The sequence below is a fragment of the Schistocerca serialis genome, chromosome 1 (genome assembly GCF_023864345.2).
Source record: "Schistocerca serialis cubense isolate TAMUIC-IGC-003099 chromosome 1, iqSchSeri2.2, whole genome shotgun sequence".
NCBI lineage: Eukaryota > Metazoa > Arthropoda > Insecta > Orthoptera > Acrididae > Schistocerca > Schistocerca serialis.
The window spans coordinates 129521134-129539566 of record NC_064638.1 but is presented as its reverse complement, the minus strand read 5'-3'; the positions used below and the strand labels follow the sequence as shown (position 1 = coordinate 129539566).

The 18433-nt window shown below is 41.8% G+C and overlaps 1 protein-coding gene across 4 annotated transcripts in view; it reads right to left on the bottom strand.

Moving 5' to 3' along the window:
* LOC126464102 (rhotekin-like) overlaps positions 1–18433 on the bottom strand; it is a 755639-nt gene that overhangs the window by 286697 nt on the left and 450509 nt on the right. For all 4 annotated transcript variants that reach the window (XR_007585963.1, XM_050096210.1, XM_050096209.1 and 1 more), the window contains exons 3-8: positions 11240–11455; positions 5594–5773; positions 4239–4333; positions 3638–3864; positions 1608–1765; positions 1399–1511 (exon numbers count right to left, since the gene is read on the bottom strand). Coding sequence is in view for 3 of the 4 variants with exons in the window: in XM_050096210.1 (XP_049952167.1) it covers positions 1399–1511; positions 1608–1765; positions 3638–3864; positions 4239–4333; positions 5594–5773; positions 11240–11455 (989 nt within the window). In the remaining variant the exon portion in view is untranslated. The remainder of the gene's footprint in view (positions 1–1398; positions 1512–1607; positions 1766–3637; positions 3865–4238; positions 4334–5593; positions 5774–11239; positions 11456–18433) is intronic.

Below are 18433 nucleotides of genomic sequence, written 5' to 3'. Positions count from 1 at the left end.
TATCTGGAAGACATACATTACAGTTCTCTACGTTATGATCAGTTGATTTTTATGTTTAGCGCTTGAATGAAACTTTTTAACAGAACTGTAGATCATATGGAATGCAGGCAGATGTTTCAAGAGATACTTCAAATATTACTTTTTGCTTATATGAAGTACCACAACAGTAGTAGGTATGGTGTTAGTGTGGAAACTACTGTGCTAGTACATCTGAGGTTCCAATAAGCTAGCTGTGAACAATGTGTTCTTGACTGGGATGAAGAAAGTCATCACTTCCATCAAAAATGCTACACTGTCAAAGTGGAGGCATAGAACTAAAGATGGTCATCAAACAAGAAAGTTACAGGTCACCCATGCAGGTAAAAGAAAAGTAATTTGAAAAGAGTGAGAAACAGACAAGTAATAAAACATGATGGCTTTTAAGACCTAATTACTGGAAAAATGAATTCACTGCAAAGCTGTGCACTAATGCCTCATCCCCATCCCATCCATACACAATGGTCATATGGAAAAGTCAGGAGTAGTTTGCATGGCAAGTCAATTAGTCACACAACAATCACCTGAATGCCCCATATATACACAACATTTGCTAACCATGCATACCATCTTGTAATAATAAAATATAAGTGGATAAAATATAGTGGAGAATTTCCTTGCTTTGGGGACATTATTTTTGTTCAGAAAACAAAATAATGTGACAGCAACCAGTTGATACAGACAACCTCACCTGGGGAGTAATGACACCAGCAGAATAAAAGTTTTGCACTGAGAGCTACATCAGAACAAACCATGTTGGAGAAGATAATGTAACACTGAACTCTGACATTATTTTGTTGAGAATACTGTTAAGTGTTGAATAGCTGCCCATTTTTGTTTTAAGGAATATAAATGCTTGTCTTATTATACAATTCAAATAAATCCAGTACACATACACAAAAATATTTCACTCTTAGACTGACTTGGTTTTGAAGTGATTTTTTTAGATAGCTGAATAACACAGCACAAAGATGATACATGTAAGAACTTTCAGCAAATTTTGGAATCATTAAAAAATGCTAGTGAATAAATCTACAGACAAAAAGAGCACATTAAAGAACACTTCTGTAATGAAAGAGTAGAAGGCTGAGTACGATTACTGTATACAGTTTGATACACTACCACAATCTATGTTGCATCCAGGCCCATATCCTCCTTTCACTTCAGCCTTACAGTGCTTTACAAGGTCAGCTGCATACATAATGTAAAGTTCCCTATTACTATGGCAGTAGTTTAGTTGAAATTAAGTAGCAACATTTATGCCCTCAATGTTAAACAATCTTCTTTCACATTGAAAATGGCCTCTGGTTTTTATATTTCACTATCCACTCAATAAGTTGATACACATCAAGATTCACTCACCAATAAGTGGTGTCTCATCATACAGTGATCCCTGACGGAGCTGCCTCGCAAAGGAATGTCTTGTTGAGCCGGGAGATGGAATTTCCATTAATTTTTCTGCTGCATGCCTCCACCTGCACATTGTTTAATGTGAAAAAATTAGCAAGTGATTTCAATTAACTGAACCTTCTTATGCGCAAGTATACTTTAGTTTTAATTTTTTTAATTACCTTCTGTGATCTTTTGTATGCTGCACTAGGTGTCTTATCCAGTTCTGTTGATCATCAGTGTTCTTGGTGCGAATAATCATTAATTCATCCTTGCCATCACATAAGTTGGAAACTGTAATTTCCTTTGATGCAGTTTTGCTTGGTTGAATAATTGTTTCCTATATAACAGACATTAAGGTTACACACAATCAGGTTAACAGTCAAAATAATTTTGTCTACATAGATAACTACAGTTAAGCTTACATGTGGTTAGTGAAAATCATTTTACTAATTCTAAGAACAAAAATTCTGCATCACAACAAAATGGTAGTGAAGATGAGGAAGTTGCAACTATCATTTCTGTCTGTCCATGATTTTGGTCATGGCTATGCAAATGTTTTTGAAACCCGATGTTTCTAGGAATTAATATTCCACACCAAAAGTAGACCTTTTCATGCTATTCTTTCTAGCAGATGTGAGTCAAGTCAATTCTCTGATGAACTATTAAGCAGAATGAACACTGCACAGCAAACTGCATGTAATACACTTCATTTTTAACACTAAAGTTCTTTTGCAGAGAAAAGGAGACAAGAAGGCAGTAATGACATGACAAGATCAGCAAATGACCCAGGTATAACATCTACATCTATACTCCGCGAGCCACCTTACGGTGTGTGGCGGAGGGTACTTATTGTACCACTATCTGATCCCCCCTTCCCTGTTCCATTCACGAATTGTGCGTGGGAAGAACGACTGCTTGTAAGTCTCCGTATTTGCTCTAATTTCTCGGATCTTTTCGTTGTGATCATTACGCGAGATATATGTGGGCGGTAGTAATATGTTGCCCATCTCTTCCCGGAATGTGCTCTCTCGTAATTTCGATAATAAACCTCTCCGTATTGCGTAACGCCTTTCTTGAAGTGTCCGCCACTGGAGCTTGTTCAGCATCTCCGTAACGCTCTCGCGCTGACTAAATGTCCCCATGACGAATCGCGCTGCTTTTCGCTGGATCATGTCTATCTCTTCTGTTAATCCAACCTGGTAAGGGTCCCATACTGATGAGCAATACTCAAGAATCGGACGAACAAGCGTTTTGTAAGCTACTTCTTTCGTCGATGAGTCACATTTTCTTAGAATTCTTCCTATGAATCTCAACCTGGCGCCTGCTTTTCCCACTATTTGTTTTATGTGATCATTCCACTTCAGATCGCTCCGGATACTAACTCCTAAGTATTTTACGGTCGTTACCGCTTCCAATGATTTACCACCTATGGCATAATCGTACTGGAATGGATTTCTGCCCCTATGTATGCGCATTATATTACATTTATCTACGTTTAGGGAAAGCTGCCAGCTGTCGCACCATGCATTAATCCTCTGCAGGTCCTCCTGGAGTACGTACGAGTCTTCTGATGTTGCTACTCTCTTGTAGACAACCGTGTCATCTGCAAATAGCCTCACGGAGCTACCGATGTTGTCAACTAAGTCATTTATGTATATTGTAAACAATAAAGGTCCTATCACGCTTCCCTGCGGTACTCCCGAAATTACCTCTACATCTGCAGATTTTGAACCGTTAAGAATGACATGTTGTGTTCTTTCTTTTAGGAAATCCTGAATCCAATCACAAACCTGGTCCGATATTCCGTAAGCTCGTATTTTTTTCACTAAACGTAAGTGCGGAACCGTATCAAATGCCTTCCTGAAGTCCAGGAATACGGCATCAATCTGCTCGCCAGTGTCTACGGCACTGTGAATTTCTTGGGCAAATAGGGCGAGCTGAGTTTCACATGATCTCTGTTTGCGGAATCCATGTTGGTTATGATGAAGGAGATTTGTATTATCTAAGAACGTCATAATATAACAAGTATAGTTTCGAAATGTATATCATTGACATCTCTCTACCTGCTCTTCTTATATCCCATAACCATCACAGGTAACTAGTAAAGGCAATGATGCGTGCATGCTTTCCATAAATATATGTTGAGGGAGGGAGGACGGGAGGGAGGGAGGGAGGGAGGGAGGGAGGGAGAACAAAATTTTTTGCTAACCCTGTCAACAGTAATGGAGCGTAGAGGCTCCTGATTCTGCTCCCAGTCAGTACGATGAGACCACATGTCCAGTCTAAAGGCTTGCAGCTGTCCCCACACTGGCATCCATTGCCCCTTCTCCCGAATGCTGAATTCTCCTGAATAGCTTTCTCGGGAGACACAGTCTGGCTGAGCGGCAAGTCGACAGCAGAAATGTCCGAAGAGGGGCAGCTGATGACTGCGATTCTCTGGAAAATGGGAGATGATACTTTTCTGTTGAACACAATTCAAATCACTTAGAACCACACAATTAAAACAGGCGTGGGTTTTCTATGAGGACTAAATTTACATTTAATCCAGGCTCAAATTAATTTTAACCAAAATACACCCTCTCCCAATGAACTCAGATAGACTTAATGTACGAGATGAATAATTTACCAAAATATTCATTCTTTAGCTACAATTGGGAACAATCTATTTATCTTTTTGCTCCTAAACCTTGCTGTCTTTATGAAATAATCCTTGGTTATTGTGCATGTATTGCTATGGCAGGGAAAATCTTATTGATAAATGTCATGTTACAACACAAAATCTAGAAAATATATAAATATATCTCTCTTACCCAGATTTTCTACTTTCATGTCATGGGTATGAATACTGTCATGGACTTCATCCAGGGTTAACCTGGCAGTAGCCATAAGCTCAAATGTTGGACCACTGTAAAAAAAAAAAAGATAGCAGATGTTACTGAAATCATGCTACATGCACAAACATTAATTAACCAGCATTTTATTAAATTTGAAATTTATAAGGTAGTAGTAATAACACGCTATTAATATCATATTATTTAAATGAAGATTTACAGGAGTAACAAACTGGAGACCAAAAATATTTATGACCACAGAGGAATGTCAGGTCCATAAATGTTAACTGGAGCAAGACTGACAAACAACCAAATTTTTAGATACTGTCAAATCTTGATCTTTCAGATTTGCAAATTCCTTTCCTAGGTTTCCTTCTGTCAAATTGATGACAGAATTTTATTACTCATGCATGTAAAATGTGTCTGTCAACAGAATTAATATGTTCACTGGACAACGACAGCAATGAAGCATTAATGAGTACGAAACACAGTGCACCACAGTGCTCAATGACACATCCTATAATCCAACATAAATTATCACAATCATAAACAGACAATTATATAATGCTAACAGCATGTATTTTTGTGACTGTAAAACTACCCATGTGGTAGTTTGTTGGTTCCCTTGATACTACTGTAATATTTGTAAGATGATTCCACTATAATGGTTAGGTTAATATGATGATAAAATTCATAGCACATCATTACCCAGAATGGCCAAAAAGTATGCAATAATTTATGACATACTTAACTGAATGAATATTTCTTTCCGTGGGTGAAGAGTTTTATAAAAAAATCGCAATTTCCTTTAGCTATGAAGAAACACACATCAGACATAAGGATTAAACATTAACAGATAATACTTAAGTCTCAGCTACTGCAATGAAAATACAGTTATCAAACATGCATAATGTGTGATCTATTAAAGCTAGAAATAATTGTTGCTAATTCCAAATTTGAGGAACATGTTACATAAAAAAAGGTGAAAACAGTTTACTTAATTCTAGTTTCAATGTCTACATTATATACAAAATCCTTTATTGTTAATTCTGGATTTTATTTGTTACAGAAGATAACATGTAAAAACAGTTCTGATACTACTTTATGTCATGACGCATTACACAATACAACATCCATATGCAACAAAGTAACTTAGGATCATTTTGTTGCGAGTAAGCCTCTGAAGTGTCGTACTATTTCATTGCAGACATTTAATGCATTTCCCAGAATTTACTGTCAGTGTGTCAAAACTAATTTGCAAACTATCCTAACTGATTAACAACAATAATGCTCTGGAATAATAAACGCAAAATTATGTTTATGTACAGACTTACATTTTTCCAGAGTTTAATTCGTCTCTAAGCGTTGCTGCCAATTTTTTGCCAACAGTGCGGCTGATGGAACTGTGAATAGTTTTCTTGATTTTTCGTGGCGTGCTCGCCATTGTAAGATCGTCCTGCAGGATGTGAGAGTATACCTCAAGTTTGAATTCAAAGTCCGCTGGAATATTGTTACTGAAACAATAAATATACAAGGTTCATATTTATTGCATACTTCATTATCAAGTACATATTTGATTTTACTTCACATTTGGCTGTTCATTAACTGATTAATTCTGAACCGCATGCAATTGGTTACACTGAACATAATGCCCAAACATTGTTGTAAACTGAACTTATTAAAATCATACAATATTTATACATGACACTATGATATTACATGTGGATGGGCAGGGTATGGGAAATAGTGAACTGTGCCATTTCATTTTGAGAGTATGTCATCAGTGAATCACTTCTAAGAAATTTTAACTTCATCCAGATATGGAAATGTGTATGTGAATTAAAGAAAAAATAGTGTGTGAAACATTTTACAGATGTAAAATTGAACTCTAAAGTTAAGAATTCAATTTGTTTCCGTATTTCATGAAAAAGTAAGGGAATTTACATCATTAAAGAAAAATTACATGTCACTGCGAATTAAATTACTGTAGCACCTTTAGTAGACCATTATGCATTGCAGGAACCAACTGCAAGTACATATTTAAGAAATTTTTGAGGTCTGGGTTCCACACACATTAACAGAAACTGTTAATGTTCAGGAAAGTAGAAGGCAAAATCACCTCCAGAGATATCAAAGAGAAAGAAACAGATAACAGAAGTCTGTTCAGTTAATGAAATGATCTCATAGTTGTCAAACAAATAAACCATAACTGCTCTGAAAGTCAAGAGATAATATTAGCTGCAATGTAGAAGTCTTAAAAACTGGTCACAATGTACATACTTGTGCACAACTGTAGAAAGTGCGACTTCCACAGTGTGTGTATTATTCAAACATAGAACTAAGTGTATTGCAGTTGTTTACAGGATTCTGCACTTTCAGTTATGAAGAGACATAAATGAAAGAATTATAGATAGGTGGGCCATTAGAAAATCAAAATACACACCAAAATTTGTTAGTGTGAGCATGCATCAGGATAGGGCACTAGTACCTAACAGGTGTACAAAGAAGTTGTGTAGAATGACGTAGTCTGTTGTCACAGCGAAATCTTCCAGAAAAGTCACAATAGAATAGATCTTCCTTTTACTGCTTTAGTTTGAGACCTGCACACTAAATTATCAGGTACTTAATTATGAAACCTGTCCCTAAAAACTGAGTGATGTAGTACAGTGGTTAGCACACTGGACTCGCATTCAGAAAGGAGACAGTGCAAATGCACATCCGGCCATACAGTTTTAGGTTTCCCGTGATTTCCCTAAGTCACTTCAGGCGATATGGTTCCTTTCGAGGGACAAGGATGATTTTCTTCACCATCCTTGAAGCAATGTGAGTTTTGGCCCATCTCTGATGATCTTTATGTCGTCAGATGTTAAACCCTAATTTTCTTTCCTTCCTGTCCCTATAATACAGGATGCAATTCATGAAACAGTAGTGTTGTCCATGTGGTCTGACCAGATGTGAATTAATGAAATCCAGTTCCAGTATTTGAGCATTTACTGGAACACAATCGAGGATCTTCAGAATTTATTGTACTGTCAGCTCGTGAGGTGGAAATGAGGATAATAACATGGCCAGAAAAAAGTTAGTACATCTGGAAACATGAAATCAATTTTGCTCCAATGATAGCATATGCTGCCTAGTGGATAGTAGATTTATTGATAACAATTTCCACCAACAGATAGCGCTGTGGCATAGCTACCAGTGTGTCATCTCTGTCTATCCTTTAATAGGAAATTCTCACAGTTAGAGGGCGCAGTGCAGTGCAAATGTGTCAAGCAAGCAGGCAACCACGCCAAGGAAATGTACCTGTGCTTCCTACAGCCAACTGAGCAAGTTTGAAAGGATTCAGATTCTGGCTGTCTGAATAGTAGGATGGTCCTTTCAGAGAATTGCCACCCAAGTTGGATGTGATGCTTCAGTTGTGGAATGATGCAGTTATCCATGGTTACCTGAACATTCTCGTATCTGTAGATGAGGTTATGGACATCCACACAGCACAGACGTGTATTGTAAGGCCAGTAGTGACAAATGATAAGAGCAACCATAGCACCGACGTAGACAGCTTGACTAGTGCTGTCAGAGGATCATTTGGAAGATGGAATGACATGCCTTGGTCTTCAGCGATGAGAGCAGATTCTGCCTGCATGCAAGTGATAGTCATTTGTGCATACAATGTAGAAATGATGAACACAGTGCATTCATCTAAGACACACCAGCCCCACCCCTGGCCTTGTGATCTGGGGAGCAATAAGCTCCAATTCTCATTCCTCTTTGGTGTTACTGGAGGGGACACTAAACAGCGCTCTATATATTCTTACGTTAAGAAGATGATGTAGTGTTCCAACACAATAATGCTCGCCTCCACACTGTACATGAAACTCAACATGCTCTGCAAGACACGCAGCAACTTCCTTGGTCAGCATGATCTCCGGGCTTGTCTCCAGTTTAGGACGCATGGGATATTATGGTCGGAGAAGTGACTCGTGTGACTTTTCAACGAACAACTCTAACTAAACTACGTGAAAAGGTCGAGGAGGCAAAGCATAACTTATCCCAGAACCGTATTCATCATCTGTACAATAGACTGCATGTGAGATTCAACTCCAGCACTGTGAACTGATATGAGGGTTTCAGCATGGGCCAATACCTGATACCACAGAATGGCTTGTGCTGTTGATGTGCAAATGTAATCATTTCAAATACTCTATATGCAGTGTTGCAACAACAAGTCTTGAATGAATTGGGTACCTCTAAAAGGCTGTACTAATTCTTTCCCGACAGTGTACATGATGCAGTTTTCCAACGGAGTTACCAGATCTCTCTGTAAACAACAATCGGAAGGTTCGATCAGTCGGTCAGTTCCTCAATGACAGAAACCAGATCCTCGGTCATGTAGCCATTTGAGAACCACTATGTGTATTCACATTGTCGGAAAATTTCATTTGTCCCAGATGTTCTTTCGTCTTGTGGAAAAAAAATCTGGAAATTGCACAGTGCTAGACCTGGACTTCCCATTTAGCAATACCCATATCTCTGTGGTGTCGGTCCAGGGGTGGGTACAATCCACTACCATTGGACAGGACACTGGGACACTATATTTGTTCCCTACATCATCAGAATTTCGTGGCAAATCTGTGTGCAATTTAGAGGTTTAGTATACATGAATCTTACTGTCCCATGAAATTCAGCTCTAGCACACATTTCCAGTTGCCGCACCAAACTCCGATCAACCTGTTACCTGTACCGCAACAGAACTGCATCTGTGAGAAACAAGGAACATACATTTTCTTCTGACAATGCAATACTTCCATTGGAGAATGGTCATTTAATGTATTCCATATGCACTAAATTCTGAAGGTGGCAGGGGTAAAATACAGGGAGCGAAAGGCTATTTACAATTTGTACAGGAACCAGATGGCAGTTGTAAGAGTCGAGGGGCATGAAAGGGAAGCAGTGGTTGGGAAAGGAGTGAGACAGGGCTGTAGCCTCTCCCCGATGTTATTCAATCTGTATATTGAGCAAGCAGTAAAGGAAACAAAAGAAAAATTCGGAGTAGGTATTAAAATTCATGGAGAAGAAGTAAAAACTTTGAGGTTCGCCGATGACATTGTAATTCTGTCAGAGACAGCAAAGGACTTGGAAGAGCAGTTGAACGGAATGGACAGTGTCTTGAAGGGAGGATATAAGATGAACATCAACAAAAGCAAAACGAGGATAATGGAATGTAGTCGAGTTAAGTCGGGTGATGCTGAGGGAATTAGATTAGGAAATGAGACAGTTAAAGTAGTAAAGGAGTTTTGCTATTTAGGGAGTAAAATAACTGATGATGGTCGAAGTAGAGAGGATATAAAATGTAGACTGGCAATGGCAAGGAAATCGTTTTTGAAGAAGAAAAATTTGTTAACATCGAGTATAGATTTAAGTGTCAGGAAGTCGTTTCTGAAATTATTTGTATGGAGTGTAGCCATGTATGGAAGTGAAACATGGACAATAAATAGTTCGGACAGGAGGAGAATAGAAGCTTTCGAAATGTGGTGCTACAGAAGAATGCTGAAGATTAGATGGATAGATCACATAACTAATGAGGAGGTATTGAATAGAATTGGGGAGAAGAGGAGTTTGTGGCACAACTTGACCAGAAGAAGGGACCGGTTGGTAGGACATGTTCTGAGGCATCAAGGGATCACAAATTTAGCATTGGAGGGCAGCGTGGAGGGTAAAAATCGTAGAGGGAGACCAAGGGATGAATACACTAAGCAGATTCAGAAGGATGTAGGTTGCAGTAGGTACTGGGAGATGAAGAAGCTTGCACAGGATAGAGTAGCATGGAGAGCTGCATCAAACCAGTCTCAGGACTGAAGACCACAACAACAACATATGCACTATTGAAATAATAAATTTTGGGTGGATTGAAACCAAAGATAGAGTGTAGTTTTTTATCTTCTCAGTAGTGTATGTGCATATACATTGTGTACATAAAGTCTGGGAACACTTTCAGTTATTTATTGCACAAGAACTAAACATTGTTCAGATGTCATACATATTGCATTTTGAAGAGGAACTCTGAAATTTTTTTTACAAACATTCAATATGCATAAAACACTGATTTCTTTGGACTCCTTATGAATGTCTCTCAATACGCGAACCACATTCACTTCATTCACATTGGGACGTCCGCTTCTCTTTGCCATGCACAAGCAACCCATCATAACGAATTTTTTGTGCCAGGGGTAAATGGCCCTCATTGTTGGTGGCTTCTTACCGTACTTGGTTCTAAACATCCCTTGAACAGCTGTAGCACACTTGTTTTTGTCAAACTCTAACACACAGAAAGCTCGCTCCGCACCTGAACTCGCCATGTTTGCGACTAGCGCTGACTATCGGCAAATTACAAAACTACGCTGTGACGGTACACATGCAAAAAAACTTTCAGGGTTTCTCTTCAAAATGACATATGTATGATATCTGTACAATGTTTTGTTCTTGTGCAATAAATAATTGAAAGTGTTTCGGACTTCATGTGTGTGTGTGTGTGTGTGTGTGTGTGTGTGTGTGTGTGTGTGTGTGGCTGGGGCGGGAGGGGGGGGGGGGGGGGATTTACTGAAAGAAGGAAAGAAGTAAGGATTTATCACTGTGTCAACGAGGATATCACTAGAGACGGAGCACAAGATTTTGGACTGGGGAACTACGTGGAAGGAAACGTGCACTATCTGGGCATTTGCTTGAAGTGAAAAACCTACATCTGCATGGCTAGTGGAGAAATTGCACCTGGTAGCCTCCTGGATACGAGTGTAGTACTTACCACTGTGCCAGCTCTCTTGGTAATAACTTCCAGGGCTCACTGCATATACGGTATTTTCTACAAGTGTCGGATTATCAATGGGATGTAAACATCTTATGTCTATTGTTTGCTTGCTACGAAAGCTAGAGCAGTTTGGTGTGTGTGTGTGACAGAAAGAGAAAGGAAGAGTGGGGGTACTAACAAGACGAGCACGTCGGGGAAGGTGAGGTCGGTGAGCGATCGGTCGACGGGGCAGAGCAGCGTGGTGTCGTAGATCTCGGTGCCGATGCGCGCCAGGCAGAAGACGGCGAAGCGTCGGTAGTCGCCCTTGTTCTTGAAGTGGTCCGTGTCGCGCCAGATGAGCGGCATGCGCACGTCCGAGAGCGACACGCGGCCCGTGCACGGCTTCACCCCGAACCTGCGGCACAACACACAAACGTGTTAACTCTACAGTGGGAAAGCCAGGATTGAGTGTAACAATACTATTAAAATGATAGCTGCTACTCACCATATAGCGGAGACGCTGAGCAACAGATAGGCACAACAAAAAAGACTATCAGAAAATGAGCCTTCGTTGTGTTGGAGGTATTTCTGGAACAAACGAACACACACACACACACACACACACACACACACACACACACACACACACACACACACACACACGCGCGCGCGCGCGCGCGCTATCTCCGACTAAGGCCTTGTTGGCCAAAATCTCATTTTCCGACTGTCTTTTTATTGTGCCTATGTGCGGCTCAGCATCTCCGCTATATGGTGAGTAGCAACGACCCTTTTCATAAACCTGTTAACTGTTTCAGGCACATAAATATGACACAAATTTAGACCCTTATCACACAAGTATTTTATTTCTTGTACAATTTTATAAAAAATGGTTCAAATGGCTCTGAGCACTATGGGACTTAACAGCTGTGGTCATCAGTCCCTTGGAACTTAGAACAACTTAAACCTAGGACATCACACACATCCATGCCCGAGGCGGGATTCGAACCCGCGACCGTAGCAGTCGCGCGGTTCCGGACTGCGCGCCTAGAACCGCGAGACCACCGCGGCCGGCTATAAAAAATTGGTGAAACGTTACACAATTACATTAGAATAAGAACATTAACAGACATCACGATGTTTTTTTTACAAAAGAGATTTTCGAAAATTGTGGTGGCGCTACTTGATGCAAGACGTATTCTTGAAATAGAAGAACCTGACACGCGTGACACTTCATGCAGCGTGATTGTCTTGGAAGCAAGACCTGAAATTGTTACCCAGCAAAGACAAAAGCGGTCGTAACTTGTACAGCTTATCATAACCCTTCTCACCCTGCTTTGAGATGCAGCTGACATGCAATCTGGATCGTCACCACTACACTCTGCAACTTCGTCTGATGAACACCGACCTGAAGGTACTTCTGGAGCAACGTTGATGCTTGGTAGTACATATTTTGAACTCAGAGCTATTCATGAAATAGTCGTCTTCTGCACAATATAACTCAGAACGTTGAATTCATCATTCCTTCTGAACGCACGTAAGTCATTATCTTACCTATAATATAAAGCTGAATCAACAATGTATCACGTAAAAAGGGAAGCACGCACTCAGTCGTAGTGGAGAAAAACCAGGAAAACGGGGCACAATGTGTGGGATTACTACTTCTTACGCCTCTCGATCCTAGTGGAAACTGCCCCATCACGTGCAATGGGTGGTTCGACAAAAATACCTTCGCGCTGGGTGAATCAAGACTTCCGAATTAAGTGGTAAATTTTTTTTCCACCATGTACTTAACACCGAGGGGAATGGTGATCGGCACATTGCACCACCTGGCCTAGAAAGAGTTCAATGGCTGACACAGTGCTTACAGTATTACAATATTTTGCCCGTAGCAGCGTAGACGGCGTCGTCGGGGTGGAGACAACGATAGTGTAGGGAGGATGCTCTCCGCGGGGTGGGGGGTGGGCCTCCCTTGCGGACGAGACAGTGTGGTAGCGGAGGTGTGGTTCTACGACTGAACCCCCTCACACAAACGCACATCAGGCAGAAATAAGGTATAGCACGCCAGTATAACCAATCATTTGACAAGTATATCGATTATTAGCAGAAACACGATGGGTACACGATTGCGCTGAAATTTCAACAGAGGGAGCGATTTGTTTTCGCCTATCTCGTACACCTTCTTTGCCTGTCTTGTCGTCTTGTCAAAAGACGGCGGGGTTTACACAGTTTCACCACGCTAATGCAGCTGCAACTGCGATAGCACCCTGAAACAGTCTTTATTAAACAAACAGGCGACGACAAGTAAGGACAACAGCTTATGAAAAGTTCATGCGCGATATAAAAACAAAAGCGCGGGTTCTTCATTTGTGTTGTTACAAACCATACTAATTCTCATTTAATCAGCTATCGATGGTAATTAAGAAAATTGCTTGAACTCATTGAAAAATTCTGTAGTCACCCGTATGTCGCGGTGGATAAGAATGTTTCGCATGTTAACTATGTGGCTAAATACTCTCCACTTTACGTGGTGTCATTTGCCAAACTCTTTTTGGTACATCGAACCGTTTATACGATATGACGGATGTGATGAACACGTTCACTCTATCGTTTGCACAAACGATCGGAAGTCAGTGCACTAAATACAACCCATTTTCTCGATATAGGTATAGACTTTGTAGTCAAGTTTACAGAAAAATCTAGTATGTTAGCTCCATTTCGTATGCAGCGGTATATGGCTTAACATGCACCAAAAGCAAACTCAAATTGACTCCTATTTTGCATTCGGGATCCAAGCACATGAAGAAAAAAAAAGCTGGACGAGGAATTGCCAAGTGAACCGACCATCTGTTGTGGCAGTTTGGCAACGGCGAACGGTTCGAGTGTGACGTTGAGCTTTCTCATTGGAAGATACCAGTTACAACGCGTGATATGTCGTCTATCAAGTAATTTTAATCGATCTGTAGGTTGTCTCATCCGTGCATGACATTCTCACTTTTGAACGTAAATGTTAAATCGCCTCTGCACAGTTTCTCGTTGTCTTCTGTCTTAATTACGCAAAGTGCCGTCAGATAAGAATTTCTTGTAAGCTTCCTATTTAGGGGGCTTCTGTTGTGGTGCTTTTAAAACCGCGTAAGCACTGTTCATCAAAATAGTCTGGAATCATTTACACCGGGAGCACGACGGTTCAATCCCGCGTCCGGCCCTCCTGATTTAGGTTTTCCGTGATTTCCATAAATCTCTTCAGGGAAATGCCGGGATGGTTCCTTGGAAAAGGGCACGGCCGACTTCCTTACCCATCCTTCCCTAATACGATGAGACCGATGACTTCGGAGTTTGGTCTCCTTCCCCAAAACAACCCAAACGATTTACACCGGTACGATCGGAAACTAGTCACGGTGGCCCAAAGAGGTAACGTAACATTTTCAGCTGCATGTTAATGGTAGAGGCCTAGCTGCCCCAGTACAACACAAAAGCACCGTACAGGAAATGCCGCAACGTGACGAGAGATTTCAGAAGCGCGCTGCCAGATTTAGAGCATAGAGTGGGTGGTGCTACATGGGGATGCGGCCCCGTCCTTGTAGAGGCCACAACAGCTCCTGCGTGTCCTATCAGTGGTCCCCTATTAATTAGCGTCCGGCGATGACGCAGCAACTCAACCCAGGGAGCCAACACAAGCGGAAGGGAAGAAGAGAGACAGAGACACACACACACACACACACACACACACACACACACACACACACACAGTCCTTCTCCTCTCTCGTCGCTTTCTATGAACACGTGTGTCTCCGCTCCTCCTGCTTAATGCTGCGGCCTCTCTCTCGGGTATCACTGGCATTTCCACTTTAATATTCCCCTGAGCACAGAGGATACAAGGGAAAACTTGCAAATGATTTACTGATCGTTTGGTGAGAAGCTGTCACATTAGCCGGTCACATAAGTACAGGTTTTCCGAGAACGGAAAAGAATAACGACAAATCCTTGAAAAACACTGTCTGTGCTGCACTGCTGCTTACATCCTAAGATCGCGCGGAAAGTCGTGAGTGAGCCATTTTAGGAGTTTCAGAATAAAAACAGTTTTGTTTTCGAAGTTATTTAATATCAATGACACGTTTCACCTTTCTGGCGCATCATTAGATGTCTACAAAAGCAAGAAAACAATAAATAAAAACGAATAGGGAAAGGGACATGGTCCTATCTTCGACGGCAACGCCGGTAAAATGAACTGATAGTATTAGTAGCTTACGTAGAAGTACATGAAATATATTCGCATTTGAATATGGACAACCATCAGCTATATAACGGAATGACAATGAAAATTCGTGCCGGACCGGCACTCGAATCCGGAGTTCCGGTTGGTTCAAATGGCTCTGAGCACTGTGAGACTTAACTTCCGAGGTCATCAGTCGCCTAGAACTTAAAACTAATTAAACCTAACTAACCTAAGGACATCACACACATCCATGCCCGAGGCAGGATTCGGACCTGAGGCAGGATTCGAACCTGCGACCGCAGCGGTCGCTCGGTTCCAGACTGTAGCGCCTAGAACCGCACGGCCACTCCGGTCGTCCCTGGAGTTCCGGTTTATTGCGAGCGTTCGCCTTACGATTAGGCTATCCCTACACGACTCACGGCCAGACAAACTTCCGTATGTCGTGTCTGCAACCTGTACCCGTATATTCCCATACACGGGAGACATTGCAGTACCTGTGCTGTTCAGAAAAACGACGCAATATTCCTTCGGACGCGCATCGTTATTTGGAATAACACAAGCTTTCCAAAATCATGTTGTGTAAAATAGCTAGATATGTAACCCATCCGTCATAAAGCCGTATAAGATGGGAAATGGACGCGACAGTAGCTGGATATGTAATCCATCCGTCATAAAAACACACAAAATGCTAAGTGGACGTGGTCAAAAGAAAACAAAACCTCCTATATGTCATCAAGACGGTACGTACAGTGGGGCAAAGAGGTATCCAGGTGGCACGCACGGCCGGCGTATGAACATTTACGAAATACAAACACTGCGTAAAACTATTAACTTAAGACGCATATATGCAAAGCATCGCAGCCACATGAAACCAAAAGTCCATTAAAGTACCCCTATATAAAGCAGAATAAATAGGTAAAATAATGACATGAAAAATAACGAGTCAAAACATGTCATTAAAACTGCCATATGGAGTAAAATAGCTGAAGTATAAAATGCATGCATATCGTATGCATACAAGGTTAACAACCCAAACATCAAGGCATCAGGACGAGGGGCAGTCGTAAGCATTGCAAACTAGAGGCAAAGACTTATTTTTAGTAATTAAAATAAAGAAAATATAACCTAAAGAACAACAAAGGGAGAGTCACCTACGAAAAAAGAGGGACATTAATAAGCCCCCCCCCCTTTCAAACATAACACTCCTAACTTCACTCTTGCCGTACTATAAGCGGTGTTTGCGTCTTTGTGTGCACGCCAAAAGGACATTCTACTGTTGGCGGCTGATACCTCTTTTCTATTGTAAGCGTGGTCCTATTTTGTAGAACTAGGGCTGAGGCAGCTGGGCGGCTCAATGTAAAATGCGATTGTTGGAATTTTTCCGTCGCTTTCTTGTACCTTCTTGATGATACGCTGGCGGTTTCTTTTCTTTTGACTAGGTCCACTTCGCATTTTATATGATTTTATGTCGGATGGATTACATATCCAGATACTACTGAATCCATTTTCCACTTCCACCGAAACTGCTGTGAGTAACTGTTAAGCATGTCGTTTTGTGGATGCAGCATCTCGTCGATGCCTTCGGCGCTCATTTTAAACAAATTGTGTAAGCAGTAGTTAATAATAAAATCAACACCCCGCCTTTGTCACATGTTTGACCTTATCCGCCCATGCTCCATTCCTCATCCATTACACAGGGAAGCGTTTCTATTTGTCTTTCTTGCGTTCACAGCGCCAGATCTGCACCTGGTGGCCAAAATCGGTACTAATTTTTTTTTTCAATGTAAATCTGTTCCGTATTACAAAATTTACTAAGTTTTGCTGCCATATGATTATTACAGCCCACACTGCACCTCTGCGAGTATCTGCACTTAAATTATAATTCCCCCCCCCCCCCCCCAATATTTCAACGATTATCCGGAGCCTCCTGCCCCCAGATATTAGAGAACGCGGCAGGGAACCAGAGGGAGGTAGAGTGTAGGTTGCTAGTGGCGTTCGATTTCCGATCCAGTGATCTGGATTTTATGGATGCTACCACATAGACTGCTTATCAAAAGGAGTCTAGACACATAGAACACTTCCCTAAGCGTACGACGGTGCTAAAACGTGGGGTAATTACGGCGAGCAGCTACATTGCGCACGCCGCACGTCGTATGGACGAGGTCACAGCGACGCCACAGAGCGTTCTTGGACTCTGCATGAGGAGGGGGAGGAGGAATGTTAGGAGACGTGCAGCGCCGTGTTTACGAAGGCACGGGAGGGACGCGGTGCAGCGACTGTTGCTGGCTGCCGCACTGTGCTATGCTATGTATTCTATGCTGACGCGCCGGCGCTGGCTAATTCTGTCCGCGCGGAGGTAGCATAGCGCCAGGAATTGCCGCTCGCCTATTTCTAGCGCCCGCCGCGTTTACGGGGGAGTTCAATGCACAAGCAATCGCGACGCCCACTCACACGCGTCACACTGCCCCTACGTCACCACTATGACGCGCTACAGGCGCACAACCCCGACGTGCGCTATACCGATGCATGGCGCCACTTTCGTCTCAACAGTCCACGACCTTTCGAAATAGGTGATTATTCCAACCGCCTCTGGCATCCTTTCATATTCCGCTATAACCCAAAATTATAATGTCTATTTTTTTATCATGTGCAAATACAATGGAACTGCGGCTGGTCGAAGACTTGAAGAAAATGAATCCCGACAGCCGTAATTTTATTACTTATTTTGTTTGACTACCAGTTTCGGTGTCCGCCTCCGGTAGCTGAGTGGTCAGCGCGACAGACTGTCAATCTTAAGGGACTGGGTTCGATTCCCAGCTGGGTTGGAGATTTTCTCTGCTCAGGGACTAGGTGGTGTGTGGTCCTAATCACCACCACCACCACCACCACCACCACCACCACCACCACCACCACCACATCCCCATCGACGCGCAAATGGTCGAAGTGGCGTCAAATCGAAAGACTTGCATCCGGCGAACGGTCTACCCGACGGGAGGCCCTAGTCACACGACATTTACCAGTTTCTATACCTCACTGGCACCATCTTCAGGCCCCGATTCACGAAACTAGATAAGCCATCTAAACGTCTGTGCTAGTATGGGGATCATTCACTCCAACTGGTTTTTATAGATTTCTAAAATTTCTCTGTAGAAGTGACTGTCCACAAAATGACTCTGAGCA